Here is a 20,334-nt window from a genome sequence, read left to right on the forward strand (position 1 = left end):
AGACATTGCTCTTAAGTGGACTTATATTGTTGATTACTATGGATAGTAATTTTTTTTATTTTGGGATCATGCTCTCCTGGCAAACTCCTCCTCAGCCCCAAGAATTACAGGCAGGCCACAGAAGCAGTAACACCATGCAAAAGTGCTCAGGGGATGCAATTCATGACAGGAAAGGGGAACCTTCGAAAATATTTTTATCCTGTCTTTGGTCTAGCAAATTTGCTAAAAGAGATGCCAGCCAACATGGTTTCTGTAAAAATGCAGACAGCTGGGGGCCTCCCCAGTGGCACCATGGATTGAGCACTGTGAAGCTGTCTGCAGTCTCTGTAGTGCTGATTCGATTCCTGGCCAACCAGGGAGATATCCACCTGGTGCGGCAGACCTCTCCTGTCTCACCTGCTGCTCCCCTCAGCAGTGCTTTCGGTTTGTCTGCCTGTTCTGCTGCCCGCTCTGTCTTTGGTGAATCCACTCACCCTCCCGCACCTCTGGTCTGTACTCCCAACTCCTGTATAAATAAATAAAATCTTAAAAAAAAAAATGCAGACAGCCTGGTAGTACATGCAGATGGGAAATGGCAAATGTCCAAGCAGCTAGTATGAGGAATTCCTATGGCCCAATGGGAGAAAAGTGAACCGTGGTGCCAGTAAATTGAACTAGGAGTAAAAAACTTGATGGTGTGAGGGGTGGCATTCAGGGTGCTATTTGGTAACTTGCAGACACGAGGACTTACCGAGTACTGCACAGTTATTGAGGCTTTACTTACTTACAGTTAACAGGGCCCCTGTTTTATATTCTTTCTCTCTTTAAATCAGCAGTTATCAGGGACCTCTGGAACTGCTTTGCCTGATGCCCTTGTGGCCCTTTCTTGGATTTTGTTCTTCCAGCATTTGAGTATTACTCCATGAGCATTTCCTTCAATACTTTAATACTTAAACTTTTATGACATAGTTGCAGAGTGTGCGCACTAAAAGTTTTGACTTTTGAATCAAAGTAAAAGTGAATGAGCACTCTTAAATGAGTGACAGCTGATCTGCAACAACATCTGGCCAGCCGGAAATTTTTCAGCAAAGGGTAATAAGAGTGTATTTTGTCCTGAGATTCTATGATATGTGAGTTTGAAGTAGCTGGTAAACCAGAGACAATCATTAAAACACTGTATACCTGAGTTAAGGAACAACAGCCATGTACCACTAGTGAGCAGGTGGGGCCCCGGTGTGAGCAAAAACTGCTGATACCTTTCTGGTCTTTTTTCTTTTTAAAAGATTTATTTATTTATGCATATAAGAACTAGGATACAGGCCAGAGGTGTGTAGTGGGCGGGTGAGGGGTGCAGTGGGCAAGTCAGGAGAGGTCTGCTGTGCCATGCGGGTAGCTCCCTGGCTGGGGATAGCATTTGTGCTGCAGTGGCTGCAGATAGCTTCATAGGTTGTGTCTTAACCCCTTACACTACCAGGGAGGCCCTGGTCTTAAGAAATTATTCAGAGTCTGGGTGGGGAAATCTCCCCACTCCTTTTTTTCTTTTTGATGATGATTTTTCAGTGATTGTTTTTTGATTTGTTTTAAAACTTGTAGCTTTCCTTTCACTGAAAAATTTCAGAGCTGGACAGAAGTTGTTGCAGGTCAGCTGTCATTCACTTAAGTGTTCTCATTCATATTTTCTTTTGATTTTCTGATGGGACACTGAAGGGCAACTTGCAGTTCTTGTAAAGACACTGCCTAGGGAGGCTGGGCACTTACAGACACTGAGCACATGGGGCCCTGTCAGAAGATATGTTGGCAACTGAGACTCTAAAGGTCTGTCTTGAGAGAGAAGGAAAACAACTGAGGCATCTGTAACCTGGGCAGTGGATTGTGGCGGTGTCAGGGGATGACGGGGGGGGGGGGTGGATATCTTAAAGCAGTGAGTCTTTTTTCTTTTTTTTTTTTTTAAGATTTATTTATTTATGCATACTGGAACTGGGGTAGAGACCAGAGGTGTGGAGGGTGAGAGGATTCACCGGAGACAGAGTGGGGAACAGAATAAGCAAACTGACTGAAATATACTGCTGAGGGGAGCAGCAGGCAGGAGAGGTCTGCCGTGCCATGTGGGTGGCTCCCTGGACAGCAGGGGATCGAACCTTTTTTTTTTTTTGAGTTTTAATTTTCAAAAATAGATGCCTGATAACCAGCGAGCACATGAAAGGATATCCGCCTCATAATTAACTAGAGAAATACAAATGGAAACCACAGAGAGATGTCATTTCATAAACACTAAGCTGCTGTGCTTCTGTTTTTAATGTAAAATACATGTTGGCAAGGGTGTGGAGAAATTAGAAGCCTTGATCATCATTAATGGAAACAAAATGGTGTAGGTGCCAGGGAAAACAGTTTGGCATTTTCTCAATAAGTTAAACATAGAGTTATCAGATGACCCAGTAATTCTACCTTGAGGTATAGACACAGAAAACTGAAAACAGGTTTTCAAACAAAAACTAATACTTAAATGTTCAGAGAAGCTTAATTCATGGCCATCAAAAAGTGGCCACAACCGAAATGTCCATCAGCAGTGAACATTATTCAGTCATAATAAGAAATTAAGTTCTGACACATGAACCAACATGGATAAACCTTGAAATCATTTTGCTAAGTGAAAGAAGCCAGACACAAACCCACATAGTGTTTCATTTCATTTATATGAAATATCAGAATAGTTAAGTTCATAGTGTAAGATAGCAGTTTGGTGGATACAAGGGACTGATGGAGAAGGAAATGGGAATGATACTGAATGGGCACAGGGTTTCCTTTCAGGGTGCTGAGAAAGTTCTGGCACTCGATGGTGGTGATAGCTCCGTGACACTTAATGCCGCTGGATTGTGTACTTTAAAATGGCAAATTGTATAGTTATATGTCTTTGTCATAGTAATGTTTTTGTAAAAGAAAAACAATAGAGCCATGGTCCAATGCTGGGGTCCCTGCCACCATTGTCCTGGAGTGCAGCCTTACCTTTCCCATCTTTGGAAGTGCCTGGGTCATGATGTACAGCAAAGTTTGTGAAACTCTGAGACAACCTGTCTGTGTGACCCTGGGCAGTTACTGTGTCTGCCTCCGCTTCCTTCCCTTTCAGATGGGGCTCAGATGAGTGATGATCAGAAAGTTATCATAGGATCAAGTGCCTTAGGATATAGTAAATAAAACCCTCTGTTGATAATTATTATTACAGCCTGTAGTTTGGATTTCTTCCCTCCTCTGACCTGTGCATGTTCTGTTTGCTCTGGTCCTGTACCAGCAGACTGTTTGTAAGGCCAACACTTCTCTGTCCAGAATACTCCCCCAAATGCTGCTGTCCCTATGTTCTGTTCAGTTTGGCATTTTTCCTTGACTTCTCAGATAGCAGTCCATTTTGGATAATAAATTTTATGTTCACCCTCTTGTACATCAGATAACAATGGATGATAAATTTATTTACAGATAAGGGAGAGGAGTGTCTTGAACAATGGTTTGGGGAGTCAGTGTGCTCAACCAAAAAAGATGCTTGAGTCATAATAACACTTCCTGTTTCTTAAAGAAATCCTCCTGCTTAATCTAATTAAGCTGATTAGATTTCTTTCCAGGCTTATAATTAATTTTGCCTGGAAAGAAATCTAATCAGCTTAATTTCCTCCACATAATGACTCATTTACCCAGGAAGCTTTCGTGATTTGATGTATGAAAAACAATCAGATTTCTTTCAAATAGATTGGTTCTCATTTTAGTTTGTGTTTATATCACATAGAGGTATCTTGCAGCCCTGACCAGTACAACCTGACAGCCAGGTTTCTCATTTCCTCTCCTTGGCTAGCCTGTAGTGATAGTAAAATGTTCATGAGCCAGTTAATGGGAGAAGCCTAATTTTAGTTTGGAGGAATTCATTTTCTTACCTGTGGCAACATATGAAATCTTATTCTTGATGAATTATACTTACCAGTGATTATTCAAAAACTGCTGCTATGTTAATTATAGGAAAATTTGCATACATATTTATAAAGGAAAATTCATGCTTTCTTTGTTATTAGGCTTTTACTGTTTATATTAGTTATATCCCTTCCCCTCCCTTCACCCCTCCCCCAAATTGAGTTCATCTCAGAACTCTCACATTATACACAGCAAACTATTACACACACACACACACACACACACACGTCATGCATAATTCTTTTCTATCTGGTACCTATCCAGGAACCCTACATGCCTCCACTCCCCTGGGTCTTTTTCCCTCTTTTGACCCCTGTCCATTATCGTTCTCGTACACTGTGGCTTTCCACTGTAGCTTACAATGACCCCACATTCTCTTATGATGTTCCTCCCTCTCTTTCCTCCTTGACATCCACTATCAAGCTCTGATTCTTAGAATTTGTTCACTCAGACATGGGACTTCCTGGACTAGTAGCTCATTTCGTGTGCCCTGTAGACAATAGCATATTCTCTCACAGCATCATGGTCCTCCTGAGGTTAGGCATTATGTAGTATTCATATTTGAATTACACTAAGATACATTTCCTTTCAACTGACAAGCTTTTCAGAAGACTTTGGCCTTCTGAAATTGTCATTATTAATGTGACAGTTATTATAATTGTTATATTCCAATTATCTCACCTTCAGGTTTGCCCTACCACAAAAGCCTTGGGTTACTACAGCTCATATTCGATATTTTCATTAACTTTTGAAGCAGAGGGGTGTGAGGGGAGGGCAAGAATTTGGTTAGTGGGTCCTCATCCCCAGGCTTACTACTGCAGCATATGACTCAGAAACAGACACATGGGAGAAACAACAATAACCAGATCTATTTACAGAGAATGATGAATGAGAAAATAAGAGAGATAGGAATAGAGAGAATTTATAGGCTGCCAGGTGGCAGGATGCAATCTGTCCCCCAGATAGGTGTGTTATGGAATCCAAGTCAAAAGCTACATGTGAGGCTTCCCCAGTGGCACAGCAGATTGAGCACAGCACTGTGAAGCTATCCGTAGGCTCTGCAGCACGGGTTCAATTCCCGGCTAGCCAAGAAGATTCCCACATGTTGCGGCAGACCTCCCCTGTCACGCCTGCTTCTCCCCTCAGCAGTGCTTATGGTTTGTCTGCCTGTTCTGCACCCTGCTCTGTCTCTGGTGAATCTTCCCATCCTCCCGTGCCTCCAGCCTATACCCCAACTATTGTATAAATAAAAAATAAATCTTAAAAAAAAAAGCTACATGTGGAAGATGGCAGCTATCCTCTGAGCAGAGGCCAGAAGGTAGGTAGGAGCTGAGCCACATGTAGAAGATGGTAGCTTGTCACCAAGGAGGGGCTAGAGTCAGCTGTACACATGGAGGAAGTAGCTGGCTGTGCTGGAGAGGGTCAGCCCACTGAGGCCAGAGCACCAGGGCTGGAGAGACACACACAGAAGAGCCAGAGCCCAGGAGCTGAAGCTGCAGGGACTGGATCCACAAACAAGAGAGCTACCAAAGGAGAGCCCCCCTGTCTGGGTTCCCTCCTTATCACCCTGCACTCCCTTCTCCCCAGCAGTCCCCATTATCAGGGGACAGAGTTCAGACCTTCAGACCACAGCATTGACTACACTACTAGTCCCTCCATCCTGATGGGGACACAGCAAACACTAGCCATGAGGTTGAGCCAACCAGACTGGTTGCCCTGCTGAGGCATGCAATTCTCCCTCTCACCCCAGCCCTGTAGCTCAGAGGCTGGTGTGTCACAGTGCATGGATGGCTGGGCCACCTTAAGTCCCAGGGCGCAGGGCTCAGCATGCTGGGCCACTTCTCCAGTATTTTTTCAGGAGAAAGTCATCAAATATTATCGGTTGGATAATACATGTTTGCTAATTTTAAGAAAAGATTTTTACTAGTAGATAAATGGTTCACTTGTTTAATGTCTATAGCCATCAGAGAACTTGTGTGACACTGTGTTTTATTGGCTTAAAGATCCTTCCAATCCAGATTTTTTTTTTTCTTTCTTATGAGGGAACTTGGCCAAACAGTATTCATTTCATGTCATAGAAACAAAGTTCACAAGTTCTGACTCTCTGCCTGTCTCGGGGTTAAGTTCCTTCCTGCCCCTTGGTTTGCATTCTTTCTGAAGGATTACCAGGGTTCTGGGAGATAGCACTCTGACTAAGGGATCGGATAAGGGTTCTTTCATAAAAGCTGCGCCCCTGGATAAGAAGAAGCAGACAAAGTGTACTTGGGAGTGGTAGGGACAGAAGATGACTTGCCCAGCACTGTGCTGGCAATCAGTAGTGAGAAGCAGTATTCTCTCTCTTCTCTCCAAAAAGTGTCAAGGGCATCTCTGCCTGGTGGGACCAGATAGTGGTGCTGTCTGTCCAGTGGGACCAGACAGTGGTGCTATCTGCCTTATCTGGTTAGTCATATGACCCTGCTTGGGCTCTTGCAAAACCTGTGTCAGAAAGGGTCCTGTGGATTACAGATCTGAAGGGATCTTCCCTCCTCCAGGATTCTTGACAAAGTAAAACAAGAAAAGTATAAAAGCCTTTCTAAAGGGGGCAGCATGGTGTAAGGATAGGAGATCTGGCAACAGATCCCAGAACTCACTTTAGTTTGTGACATCAGTGAGACCTTGTTCAGCCTTATTAATTTAGTTTTTCAACTTGGGCCTCAATTTTAATCACATTAAAATTCTAAAATCATACCATGCTAGAAGTATCTGATATACTATAGACACCCCTATCCTGATTGTATTGTAAATGGCTCTTACACAGAGTGACAAATATTTTCCTCAACCTAAAACAAAAATCTTATCTGAGTTCCTCACAAGCCATGTCAAAATATCTGCTTAGACTTTTAGTAGACTTCATTACATGGTGACATTTCATCATTAACTTTTTGGAAGGGGGGATCATATCTTAACTGAAAGGTTTCAAATATAATATTTACCCATTTGTGTCTCAAGGCGTGTTATAGTCAGACTTCACTATGTCCCTTCTGGTTTATTAGCAGATGTTTCTCTTCTTGGATCGAATGTGTGTGCACTTATAATATAATCCCATGCTGCATGGGATATGCCTTATGTAAATAGATACATGTAAGCAATTTAAGCTAAGGAAAACCAAACAAAGGTGTCTAGATTGGTGTTTCCAGAGGTACAGGGGGTGTGGGGTGGGCTTAAATGTTGAAGGGAAGGCCTCCCCAGTGGTGCAGCAGGTTGAGCGCCACACTGTGAAGCTGTGCGCAGCCTCTGCAGTGCGGGTTTGATTCCTAGCCAGCCAGGGAGATTCCCACATGGTGTGGCAGACTGCTCCTGTCGCACCCGCTACTCCTATCAGCAGTGTATTTCGGTCATCTGCCTGTTCTACTCCCCACTTTGTCTCTGATGAATCCTCTCAACCTCTGGTGCCTCTGGCCTGTACCCCCACTCTTGTATAAAAATAAATCTTTAAAAAATATGTTGAAGGGAGTCAAAAAGTGCCTGTTTCCAGTTATAAAATAGGTGAGTTGTGGGGATATAACATACTGCATGGAGACTATAGTTAATAGCCCTGCATTACATGTGAAAAAGTTTCTAAGAGGGCCTCCCTAGTGGCACAAGGGGTTAAGGCACAACCTATGAAACTGTCTGCAGCCACTGCAGCATGAGTTCGATCCCTGGCCGGCCAGGGAGCAACCCACATGGCACAGCAGACCTCTCCTGACTCTCTCACTGCTCCCCTCAGCAGTGTATTTCAGTCAGTCTGCCTGAGACAGAGTGTTCCCCACTCTGTCTCTGGTGAGTCCTCTCACCCCCCGCACCTCTGGCCTGTGCCCAGCTCTTGTATTTATAAATAAATAAATCTTTTTTTTAAAAAAGAAAAAGTTGCTAAGAGAGTAGATCTAAAAAGTTCTCATCAGAAGGGAAATAATGTGTAGATATGTATGGTGAAAGATATTAACTAGACTTACTATAGTGATCAATGTATACACATATATAAATGATATATACAGTTTACAATATATGCACATACTGTATCATTATGTTGTAGTCCTGAAAATAGTATAATGTTATAAGTTAATTTTACCTAAATTTAAAAAAAGTTGGAAAAAAATCCCACAGTTTGTGCTAACTCCAAAAGAGTAATGCTATGGATTCATCTCCAGCAGCAAGGAAAGAAAGAGAAATTTTTTTAAAAATAAACTTTATTTTTATATTCCCCATACAATTGCAACCCCCATATTTTGACCCCAATCCCTCCCCTCCCTGCCCCCCACGCCCCATAGAGTGTCTCTGGTTCATAGTTTTTGGTTGATTTTTATTTTCACTTTCTTATAGTAATTGATTTTCCTGGTCCCTTATTTAAGTTTTCTAGATTCCTGCTATGAGTGAGACCATCCGGTATTTTTCTTTTTCTTTCTGGCTTATTTCGCTGAGCATGATCCCTTCCAGCGCCATCCATGTTGCTGCAAATTGCATGTGTTTATCTTTTTTGATTGCTGAGTAATATTCCATGGTGTATATGTACCACATCTTCTTGATCCAGTCATCTATTTTTGGGCCTTTGGGTTGTTTCCAAAGCTTAGCTATTGTAAACAGTGCTGCTATAAACATAGGGGTGCAGGTGCTCCTTGGAATTGATGTTTCTGTGTCCTTTGGGTAAATACCTCGGAGTGCAATTGCTGGATCATATGGAAGCTCTATGTTTACTAGGTCAAGAAATCTCCACACAGCTCTCCATAGTGGTTGGACCAGTTTGCACTTCCACCAACAATGCAGGAGAGTTCCTAAAAAAAAGAGAATTTTAACAAATGGGTCAACATCTTCTGCATAGTGAAGAATACCTTAATTGAAACAAGGAGATACCTACAGAATGGGAGAAAATATTTGCAAACCATACATCTCAGAAAGGACTGATATAAAATATCTACAATGAGCTCATACAACTCAACAGAAAGAAAATAAATAACCTAATCAAGAAATGGGCAAAGGGCCTATATAGTCATATCTTCAAAGAAGGTCAATAGACCCATGAAAAAAAATGTTTATCATCACTTATTGGCAGGGAAATGCAAATCAAAATCACAGTGAGATACCATCTCACACTGGCGAGAATGGCTCACATCAAAATAAACAGAAACAAGTGCTAATGAAGATGTGGATAAAAATGAACTCTCCTATTGATGAGAATGCAGGCTGGTACAGCCCCTATGGAAAACAATTTTGGAAAAGACTATAAATGGATCTGCCATAGGACCCAGCAATCCCACTTCTAGGTATCTACCAAAAGAATACCAAAACACTAATTCAAAAGGAAACCTGCACTGTTTACTAGAGCACTATTTATAATCGCCAAGATAGAGGAACTCCCTAAATATTCAGAAACAGATGAGTAGATAGAGAAAATGTGGTGTTTATACACAATGGAATACTACTTAGCAATCAAAAAGATAAACTCATGCCATTTGCATCTACATGAATAGAGTTGGAAGAGAAAAAGCTAAATTAAATAAGTCAAAGAAACAAAGATAAATACCAGATGGTATCTCTTATATGTGGAGTATAGAGAAAGCAAACTAAGAACCAGAGAAAGACAACCTTGAAAGCTAACTCTTGAACCTGACTGTGGAACTTAGGTATCTAAAATGGGGACAAGTTAGGGGAGGGGTAGGAAGCACAAGAGACTATGGTGGTAGACTATGGGTGATTTTGTGGCAGGTACCCTATGGTGGTGGTACTTAATGGGGAGAATACTGTTGTTACAATTGAAAGAATAAATTACTTAAAAAAAAAAAACAACCAAAAAGAGTAATCCTTAGTTTATTTTGGACACACCTAACTTCTTGCCTAGTGCTAATCTCTGATCAATTGTGAGTAAATTATAAATTATATTACATGATAACCATAATATCTACAGTCTTTGAGCCCCAAAATTACTCCAGGGAAGCCAAACCCCCAGAACCTTTGTCAGCATTTTTGGAGCCCCAGAGCTGTCATGGCCTTGCCCCTGTGGCTCATATTACTGGTGATTGCAGAATGGTGTTGCCTGTAGTGATGTTCCTGAGTGGGCTGGAACAGAGCTCATTCCTCTATTAAAGGTGAAGCTTCTTACCCTGTGCCTCCAGGAGCTCAGGATGCTCAGTGGGCATAGGGGTGCCTATGTCTTTCCAGAGAGATGTTTCTGTTGTTGGTTGGAACATAAGCAGATGCTCTTATTCAACTAGCAGCATAGCGTTCTATGTTACCATAAGACTCAAATATAAGGAAAAGAGCATTTGCTGAGATAATACATATGTTCAAACAGAAAAAATCAATTTTAATATTTTTAATTTTAAATTAGCGATCTGTTAAAAAACTAGTTCTTGCAAGTGATGGTGGTTTCATTTTGAGCTGAGCTCAGGTCCTGAAACTGTGAGTTTCTTCTGCTCCCAGATGCTTATGTGAGATAGGTTTAGGTTATCACTCCTATTGAATGTAATACATGAATTAGTAGGCTATCAGTGGTGTTGGGGATACAGAGTTTAGCCTTGCTTCCTCACCTAACAACCACCTGCCTGATGGAATTCAGACCCCATAATGTGAAGTCCCAAGAGGTCTGAGAGTTAGAAGTAGTGTTTGCTTTGTTTGTTTTCTCTCTGTTGTCACTTTTTCTTAAGCACCTATCAGAGTGTACTTACAAGAGAAAAACTACTTTAAAATATGATAATTGTGATTTTACACAATATATGTGGATTTTGATACTAATCCTTAAAGAAAGGCAAGAAAAAGGACTTGGTATTTAAAAAGAGTTTGGACAGGAACAGAAAATTAAATCCTCCACAAAACTTGATATTTTGAAAAAAGATGTTATTGACTAGTTTGGACAGGAATAGGAAACCAAATCCCTCTTGCAGGCAAGCTGTGGTCAGTCCCTCATGGAACTTTGCCACATTTTAATAGGAGAAAGCACCAGAAACTGGAATGCTGCATCTGGCCAGGCTATCTTGACTATTGGTTTGGTTTTCTGTTTTATTTAATGTCATGGTTTTCTGTTTTATTTAATGTTGCTATGTGTCAGCATTTTAAAGGACATCCCATACTTAATGGTGTTTTCCACCACAATTATTCAGTGCATTGTTTTCAACATTCTGTGTACAAATTCCAGGAGTAAGAAAGAAGAGAGGAGTTAAACCACAAATATTCTCTGGGTAGCCAAACACTTTGACTACCCATGGGTTGACGGTTGAGTAACATTTGTGTAGCAGAACTAAGAAGGGGCCAATAGACCAGATCTAGTGGACCCTGAAATTGGCCTGTCTGTAAATATATAGGGTGGAGTGTTAGGGGGAGATATTTATGAACTGAGTAGAGCACATTTGGATTAAAAATAGCCTGTTGTGTCAAAATTCAGTTCTGTTCAAGAGATGCAGCTATAGATGGTGAGAAGCCTATTGTCCAGGATAACATGGCAGAACTTTCAGGTGACAGGGTTGGGGTGTACTCTGGGCTCTGGTTTTGTGCTAAGACCCAACTGAGTTCATTCGTAAGTTCATTCTCAAGAATACTTATCAGGGAAACCATATATATGCCACATATATGTGGCAGAAATATGGCTTCTCCCATTTTAAAGATGAATATGTTTCTGTTAAGATCCCTGCCCATATTTATAGTGTGGGCACTGTGCCAGCAGAATCTCATCTCTCATTTCTCAACTCTAGGAGTTGACAGTCTAAGATATCAGACTTCTATAAGGGAGTAGGATTTCAGAATTAAAATCTGAAATCAATAGAAACTTTTAAGGGAGTGTTTGAAAAATGTGCAGGGCATTCAAAGAACAGAGGTAGACTCATAGTGGTGTTGAGTGATCAGTCAGGCATGCATAGTTGTGGTGAGAACCAAGGACAAGAGGACTGAAAGTTCCAAGTCTAGACAGGGTGGAGTGAAGAAAAGCAGTTAACATCGGAGTTGGGAAATGTATTGTCATAAACATTGTATTTACGGGATGTCAAGTGAGGTTGGTAGTACTTCAGGGATAGCAGTACTGGGTTAGTATATGTGTATAGTCTCCATTGTATTTCATAAGCTTTAACAAACTACAAACACTCGTTTGTATCCACCTTGCACATGGGGGCATTTGAGTCAGCCAGCATCCAATGAAACACCTTCAAAGCTCTAAGCTGATTTGGTAGACCCCACTCTGATTTTCATCATTTACTCCATTTTATCATTTGGACCCTGCATTGTTAGGTAAATTAGTGTTCTGTCTTCAAGTCAGTGTAAGAGAAAATACTGAACGTGAGTTACTTTTCTGTTAGCTTGTTTGCTTAGAAACCAGTCTGATGTCTGCAGAAGTCAAGTGTTTGAAGACATGTTCACATTTCCATGGATGCATGTATCGATACCAACATGTTTTGGGGGTATCAGACTATTTTCCATCCGTTGCTTCCCTATTTCCTGAGGGAACAGGTATTGCATATCTTTGATGTGTCTCATAAGGAAGCATGAACTGGCATGCAAGGTAAACCCCAATGATTGGTTTTTCCTTCACCTTCAACAATATTTAAGAACAAGAAAATCTGAGTTCCAATAATCTCCTCAGGGAACTAAATAATAGTATATATCAGGATGGTATAAAAGGTGAGTCTGAGATGGGTCCCATTTGTATATTTATTTTAAATATGGAGAACTAGTTGCACAAATGAAGTCTTTCCCACAAGTTCACCAGGTGAAATGTGAGAGAGAGCCACACAGAGTTCAACTATAGGCCCTTCATTCTTGAGATTTTTGACTCAGGCCCTAACACACCAGGATCTATTAGGAGCTAGAGGGATACACATGATAATAGGTAAAAACAGGCAATAATCACTGTCCTCATGGAAGTCTCATTTTTACAGGTGAGGAAACATACAAATAACCTTAAGTGCTAGCCTAAACTGGGTTCTTTCTTTCTGCCAAGAGCTTTCCAGTGCTGTTTTACATGTAGTAACCCATATATTTCATATGAGAACTTTGGATATGGGAGCTGTTATTACCTGAGTTTTTTAGGAGACAAACTGAGACAGAAAGGAATTAAGAAATTGGGCCTCAGGGGTCTCCCCGTTGGCGCAGCAGTTGAGTGCTGGGTTCGAGGCTGCCTGCAGCCTCTGCAGTGCCCGTTCTATCCCTGGCCACCAGCAAGGGTCCCACATGGCGCGACAGACCTCTCCTGTCACTCCCACTGCTCCCCTCAGCAGTGTATTTCATCTATCTGACTGTTCTGTTCCCTGCTCTGGCTCTGATGGATTCTCTCAACCTCCTGTGCTTCTGACTGTACCCAGTGCTTGTATAAATAAAATAAAATCTTAAAAAAAAAAAAAAAGAAAAAAGAAATTGGGTCTCCCTGGTGGCGCAGGGGTTAAGACGCAACCTGTGAAGCAGTCCATAGCCACTGCAGCACGAGTTCTGTCCCTGGCCAGGGAAGGGACCCACATGGCGTAGCAGCCCTCTCCTGAGTAGCCCGCTGCTCCCTTCAGTGGTGTACTTCGGTCAATCTGACTGTTCTGTTCCCCACTCTGTCTCTGGTGGATCCTCCCCGCCCCTACCTCTGGCCTGTAACCACTTGCCAGCTCTTGTATGCATAAATAAATAAATCTTAAAAAAAAAAAAAAAAGAAACTTAACCCAAGGTCATACCACTTATAAGAGGCAAAGGCAGGAATGGAGTCTATTGCAGTGGTCTAGCCTCTGGCCTCTCTATTGTGGTGATCTCAGTGTGAAATACTCCTGGGCACCATAATGAGGCAGAAATCAGACAGGGCAGGGAAGAAAGTGCACCAGGGCAGATATTTGCTTCATTTTTTTTTTTTTTTGAGATTTATTTATTTATTTATACAAGCACTGGGTTCAGTCAGAAGCGTGGGAGGGTAAGAGAATTCACCAGAGCCAGAGTGGGGAACAGAACAGGCAGAAGGACGAAATACACTGCTGAGGGGAGCAGCAGGCAGCAGGAGAGGTCTGCAAACCATGTGGGACCCTCGCCGGTGGCCAGGGATCGAACCGGTGCTACAGAGGCTGCGGACAGCTTCGCAACCCAGCGCTCAACCACTGCACCACCAGAGGAGGCCCTGCTTCATTTTCATTTGAATTTAGAGTGCTAGTTCTCTAAATGCTCTGATCTATGATTCTGTTAAGTAGACTGGAGTGAGACAAGACTGAAAAACCATGTATAGGCTCTTTAGCTTCTCTACCCTAAGCCTCCATATAGAAATTGCTCTTTGGGAGCAATGGAGTGTTGGGTTGTATTTATTTGATTTATTAGATATCTGTCATGAAACACTGCATTTAATGGGCACATGAAGTCTTCATAGCATGTCATTAGTTCATAACTTCAGAAAGTTAGAAGGGACTTAAGAAGACACTCCTGGACAGTTGACATACTTCCCAAGATGGCAAAGTCTTGATTTCTCAATGAGAAAGTGTACATCTTGGTCTGTCCCTTCCTTTTTTTTTTTTTTTTTTTTTTTTGCTACCTAAGCTCAGTCTAATGATGGGGTAAAGTTTTAAGGGGATTAATTCATACCTCAGACTGGTCAAGAATATTCATTTCTTAGAGACTTAAAACATCTGCCATGGGGCCTCCCTGGTGGCACAGCGGTTGAGCACTGGGTTGTGAAGCTGCCCGCAGCCTCTGCAGTACCGGTTCGATCCCCAGCCGCCGGGTGAGGGTCCCACGTGGCGCGCAGACCTCTCCTGCCGCGCACTGCTCCCCTCAGCAGTGTATTTCATCAGTCTGCCTGCTCTGCTCTCTCCTCTGGCTCTGGTGAATTCTCTCACCCTCCCGCACTTCTGACTGTACCCAGTGCTTGTATAAATAAATAAATAAATCTTTAAAAGAAAAAAAGGCAATCACTTTCTTAAAAAAAAAAATCTGCCATGTTCTTTATGATTAAGAAAATAAACCTTGCAGCAGGTATTTGTCATGTAAATTTCTTACTGTAATTTCCTAGGAGAGTGAAAATGTGGGTTTTGCTTAGGCCCTGCAAATGATATTAGCAGCTGGGATGGATACCTTGTTCTAGGTTTGAGCCTTCATCCATAGAGCCATAGTCTCATATTGATGAGATTTCTTGTTTGTCTCTTCTTCCAGCAGGGCTATATAACAACACCAAATTCCCCCTCTCTGAAGTCACGTTCCATCACACTGGGGACATCCCTGTCCCTCAGCAACATTTCAGGGGTTTCTATGAAGTCAGACATGAAGAAGCGACGAGCTCCGCTGCCTCCCTTGCTGTCCAGTGCAGGCACACCTGTGCAGGACAGAGCATCGGAAAAGGTAGGTAGAGGGCAGCTCTCTTGATCAGTGTGACTCTTTTTTAAAAATTAGTTAATTTTTAACTGAGTAGTACCTGATGGATACCTCCATCAGGTATTACCAACATAGTGTACCCAATACCAACTTACCTATAGTCTACCACCATAGTCCATTGTGCTTCCTTCCCTCTTTGTTCTTAGCCCTTCCCCCACATATCTCCCCCTTGATGCTTCAGTTCTGTAGTCAGCTATCAAGGGTTAGTTTTTCAGCTTATCTTTATGTGACTATCAATTTAGTTACTTTATACTCCACATATTAGTGATCCCATTTGGTATTTATCTTTCTCCTTCTTACTTAGTTCACTTAGCAATATTCTTTCAAGCTTTATCCATATTGCTGCAAATGGCATGAATTTTTCTTTTTTGATCACTGAATGGTATTCCATTGTGTGTATACCCCATATCTTCTTAATCCACTCATCTGTTCTGGGGTACATAGGTTGTTTCCATAATTTAGATATAGTAAATAGCATGTTAATAAACATGATTGCATTTCATATTAGTGTTTTTGAATTTTTTGGATAGATACCTAGGAGTGGAATTATTAGGTCAAGTGAAGATCCACTTTTAATATTTTGAGACACCGTCACACTGACCAGTGTGCCTTTTACGTAAACCAGTTAATTCTCTGAAAGTTCCCTGTGGACAATATAATCCTTCAAGCTTGTGGCTTCAGTGGCTAGAGTGCAGGATGAATATTGAAGCTTTATTTATCAATAGAAGTCAAGGTTAGCTGTCATTTTGTTTCCATCATGGAAGGGAGGAAACTATTTTTGTGCCTCTAGCCTTATTTCTATGTAAAGTGATTAACATTTACATTATTTTTAGCATTGAAATTGTGGGCATCGTGATTACTTAATGAGGAAATTATATAGTTAAGAACTTTAAGAAATACGAAGTTTGTATAGAATAGGAGTGATAGATAATATATAGATGCCCCAAATTCAGATTCACATGAAAACTGAGAACACTTTGCATATTATGTTGCTTTCTTGTGATATAGCATTTATTTGGGGAGAACCTTTGATTTCAGAAGTCTCCTCTTTTATGTTTATCTTTGAGCAACTTGATGCCTTTCTAAGTCATGACCTGCTCATTGCTCCTTATCCTTGGCATCTGGTGTCCCCATTCTGGTTCCTCTCCTCTCTTTATTCACAGGTACCTTGAAACATTATTTAAAATAGCCAACCTTCACTTTTTTCCTACTACTCTTTGATAGTAACTTCTCTTTTCCTGACTTCGAATGTGACGCTTTCAAAATGTCAACTTTTGGTTTCTAAAACCCATCCTTATTTGAGCTAAGTGTGGCAGGGACACCACCCAAGAGTGACCAGGATGTAGTCCTACTTTGAATTCGTCTGGAAATGGAGTTCTCCAGGGCATTCCAGGCTGAGCCAGCCTGCACCATATGTATTCTGAGAGACTGGGGAAGCCTTTGATGTAAAGTCTAGATGCATTATTTTTCATTAAGCTGAGATATTTCTCATTGACTTGTATCCCAGCTTTCCAAGGACATTTCCATACTGCAAACATGAGTGTTTACAACATTTTAAACTCATTTATCCTTTTTCAGGAGTTAACTTTGCTGACTCTTTGCTCTAGTGTTACCTGAGCTGTTGCTGCTTCACAATGCTCAATAACATCACATTCCCACTAGACTTAGGTTTAAACCCTTTTTAGTTCTTTCATAAACTAAAGGGCTTTTCCTTAAAACAAACAAGAAACTAAGTCTGTCCCCACAGTGCAGACTTGACCCCCTACATGATGGCTAGAAATTCCCTTTGTGATTTTCTGTAGCGGCATGGTCACATCTTTCTTACTTCCTTGTCTTGGTTGTCTGTCCATGTATCAGGTCGTCTGTCTATTTGTCTTTATAAATAAGTCATCTTTTTCTGGCCTGCAGGGGTATTCTTTATCCCCAGAGATAGACCTAAAAGACCACCCTGTTCCCAGTCTACACACCATTCTACTCAAGCTTCTAAAACTGTGAATGAAAAGCCTATAGTGTAGCAACACATTTTAGAGGGAAATTGTTGATTTTTGTATTTCTCAACATTTTCATAGTGCTGCTAATTTAATTTTTCATAGTATTTTAGATGTCTTTTGAGCAAAAGGAATTTAGTCACAAAAGTGAATAATTTTATTGTAGGCTTGAATGATTGAACATGAAGCTGCTTCCTGTAATTGTCTACAGTGAACCTCCTTATTTTGATTGGTTGTAGACTCTGAACCTTTTCAGAACACACAAATCAAAATTTATACATATACCACCCTTCAACTATTTATCCCTGGGAATGTCTTTCTGCTTTTGATTGAAAGGGTTATTTCTTTAGCTATGAAAACTGTAAATGCCAGTGTCTGTATTTTTGACTACAAATTATTTTCCTAATTTCATAGAACACAGATCCTAAACTGCATTAGCTTTTAAAAAATTTCTTTCATTTAGAAAAGATGCTATGTTTTTCTGGTTTTATTATGTGTATCCATGATGTATAAAGTCTACTTGAGTGAGAAAATGTACAGTAAGTAGAGAACTGGGAATTCTGAATGAAAAGTAGTGTTGAATCAAGGGACTTCCCCCTGAGGCAGTAAAAGCTTTTTACTGAAACCTATTTGGCAAAGAAAAAGTGGATAAAATGCCTCATTCTTTTTAAAGCATGTAAACAGCATATGGACAAGATTTTAACATTTACTATGAGCTTGCTTTTTTTTTTTTTTTGAATGAAAGGTATTTTGTTATTTACTGATTTCTTGGAAAGGCACCCAAAAAATGTATTATCGTCATCATTGGGGAAGAACGTCAGTTCCTTCTCCATGAACTTCCTTCCACATAAAGATAAGATGTTTGTTAGGAAAGCCTTATTTATATGTAACTGTTACTAACACCAGTGTTCTGAATGAGAAGGCAGGGCTTAATTTCAAGGACATGACTAGTTTGTAAGAAAATGAGAATGCTTAAGTTTTTATAATTTAAAGACTTTTTTCTTATCAACTAGTACTAAAAATGTAGTATTTAGTGAGAGGCAGAATAATTTCAACCATCTTCCAGTTTTTTTGAAACTTCTTTTTAAAATGTAATGTTTATGTCAGTATTTGTTACCTGATTATAATACTCATAAGTTGATCACTTGTATATTGTATTTCTAAAAGAACTTATCAAAGATATTTCTAATGAAAGAAACAAAAGGTGTCTTTCCTCGTATCTCAAATGTAGTTTTAATTATGTGGAACATTCACACAGAATGGTATATATGGTCTGGTCCACATGCTAAGTCAGTGTTTTCAAACATAGATATGAGAACCATCCTAGAGGAGTTGCTGGAACACACCTTCCCTGGTTCTCACCCCAGGGTGTCTGATTCAGTAGGTCAGGGATGAGCCCTACCAATCTGAACTTCAGCAGGTTCCAGGTGACCTGCTGTGGTGAATGACACTTCAAGAGCCACATCTCCATACACTGCTCTGACCCTGATCCACTTGCTCAAAAGTCTGACTACTGCTCAAATATGGGAAGAAGCGCCACTCAGTGTAAATAGTTTTAATGCATATGGAAAGATTCAGAAAAGTTATCTGGAAATAGATAAATTTATGCTATGGGATAATAATTATATCCAGTTTGCTATAGAGTTAGCTGATGCCTGAGTCTGTGTTAAAATAAATAACAATAGCTCTCACTTCTTTTCATTGGAAACCTGGGTACTCATGTTGAGAGCCAAAGGAGTTATCTGTTTTGGTTGGAATCTTTCTTCCAGTACCATCAGTGAGATTTTTGCTGCCCTTAAGAGCTACTCCATGCTGAGATGACCTCTTGCCTTTTCTTGCTTGTTGTCCTGTGTTGAGTCAGAGCTCCCTTGTATACCAAATCTTAGCAACTAATCCCCAAGGAAACATAACTCAACTGTGCAGGATATTCCACTTGGATTGTTCATGGCTCAGTACAGGCATTTGGGTTGTGCTTAGGGGCTGTGGGCACAGGTACCTGGGTGTGACTCCCTTCACTCACTTTCTAGTCCTAAAGTTCTTCCTCTGCAAAATGTGAGCAATCAAAGCAGCTTTTTCAAGTTCATAGTGTAGGGATCAGAGACTGACCCTGATGTAGATCCCCACTCTGTCATTCCTCAGAATGTGACCTTGGCAAGTTACTCATCTCCTGTATCTCATTTCCTTAGGCTCAAACTGCCCAGCAGAGTAAAGATGAGAAATAGCACTTGGGGGATGGAGGTGACAATGTGCCTGAGGTAGGGAGGCTGGTATGCTCTAGCCAGGGCCCTGCAGCAATCAAATGACAGATTATATTTAAAAGTGAAACTCTGTTGTTAAAAATACCAGATATATAATACAAAATTGCCAGGTCCCTGGAACAGGTTCATTCTTTTAAACAATGACAAATATTTATTGAAGTGGCATTTTATCTTTATGGCTACAAAACTATGAGCATCCTACCAACTAATCCATGCCTGCTGAGTAGTGGGGGAGCCTTTGAGAATAATGAGAGTAGAATGTTTTCAAGTCATCTTTATTTGGCTGACTGACACTTCCCATTAATCACATGTGCTGATGCTCCTACACTTTGCTGGTGACATGGCAGAAAACTTCACTTTTTAATCTGTCATTTGATTAAAAATAAGTATCTTTGGAAATTTCCTGGACAATGCTGTTGTCAAATTTTAGCTATTTTTATCTACAAACATAGGCTAAACAGCTGATCATTTTTTTATCCAGTCAATATACATTCAAATATACCTGCTTTGTGCTGATGACAACAGAAACCTTTTTTTTTTATTGTGAAAAAAGCAATTTGAAAAATATTTTAGTTATTTAGCTTTGTTTTGTAGTATTTGAATTACTGCATTCATTATGTTCAACATTAAATTTCAGTAGGACAAGCACATTGCTATGTTTTCTCAAATATTACTTTGGGAGTAAAATGACAAGTGATGGTAGCCATTAAAATGAAAGATGGGACCTCCCCGGTGGCGCAGTGGTTGAGCGCTGGGTTGTGAAGCTGCCCACGGCCTGTGCGGCACCGTTTTGATCCCCGGCTGCTCCTCGGCCACCGGAGGAGGGTCCCACA

At 40.8% G+C, this 20,334-nt stretch overlaps 1 protein-coding gene across 2 annotated transcripts in view; it reads left to right on the forward strand.

Moving 5' to 3' along the window:
* The window catches only part of LOC311180376 (protein cordon-bleu-like), a gene marked incomplete at both ends in the record, with an annotated part of 210,160 nt that overhangs the window by 141,856 nt on the left and 47,970 nt on the right, over positions 1-20,334 (forward strand). For both annotated transcript variants that reach the window (XM_084248123.1, XM_084248122.1), the window contains one exon: positions 15,040-15,222. In XM_084248123.1, coding sequence (XP_084104249.1) covers positions 15,040-15,222 — 183 coding nt within the window. The remainder of the gene's footprint in view (positions 1-15,039; positions 15,223-20,334) is intronic.

The sequence above is a fragment of the Talpa europaea genome (genome assembly GCF_964194135.1).
Source record: "Talpa europaea genome assembly, chromosome: 11".
Classification (NCBI taxonomy): domain Eukaryota; kingdom Metazoa; phylum Chordata; class Mammalia; order Eulipotyphla; family Talpidae; genus Talpa; species Talpa europaea.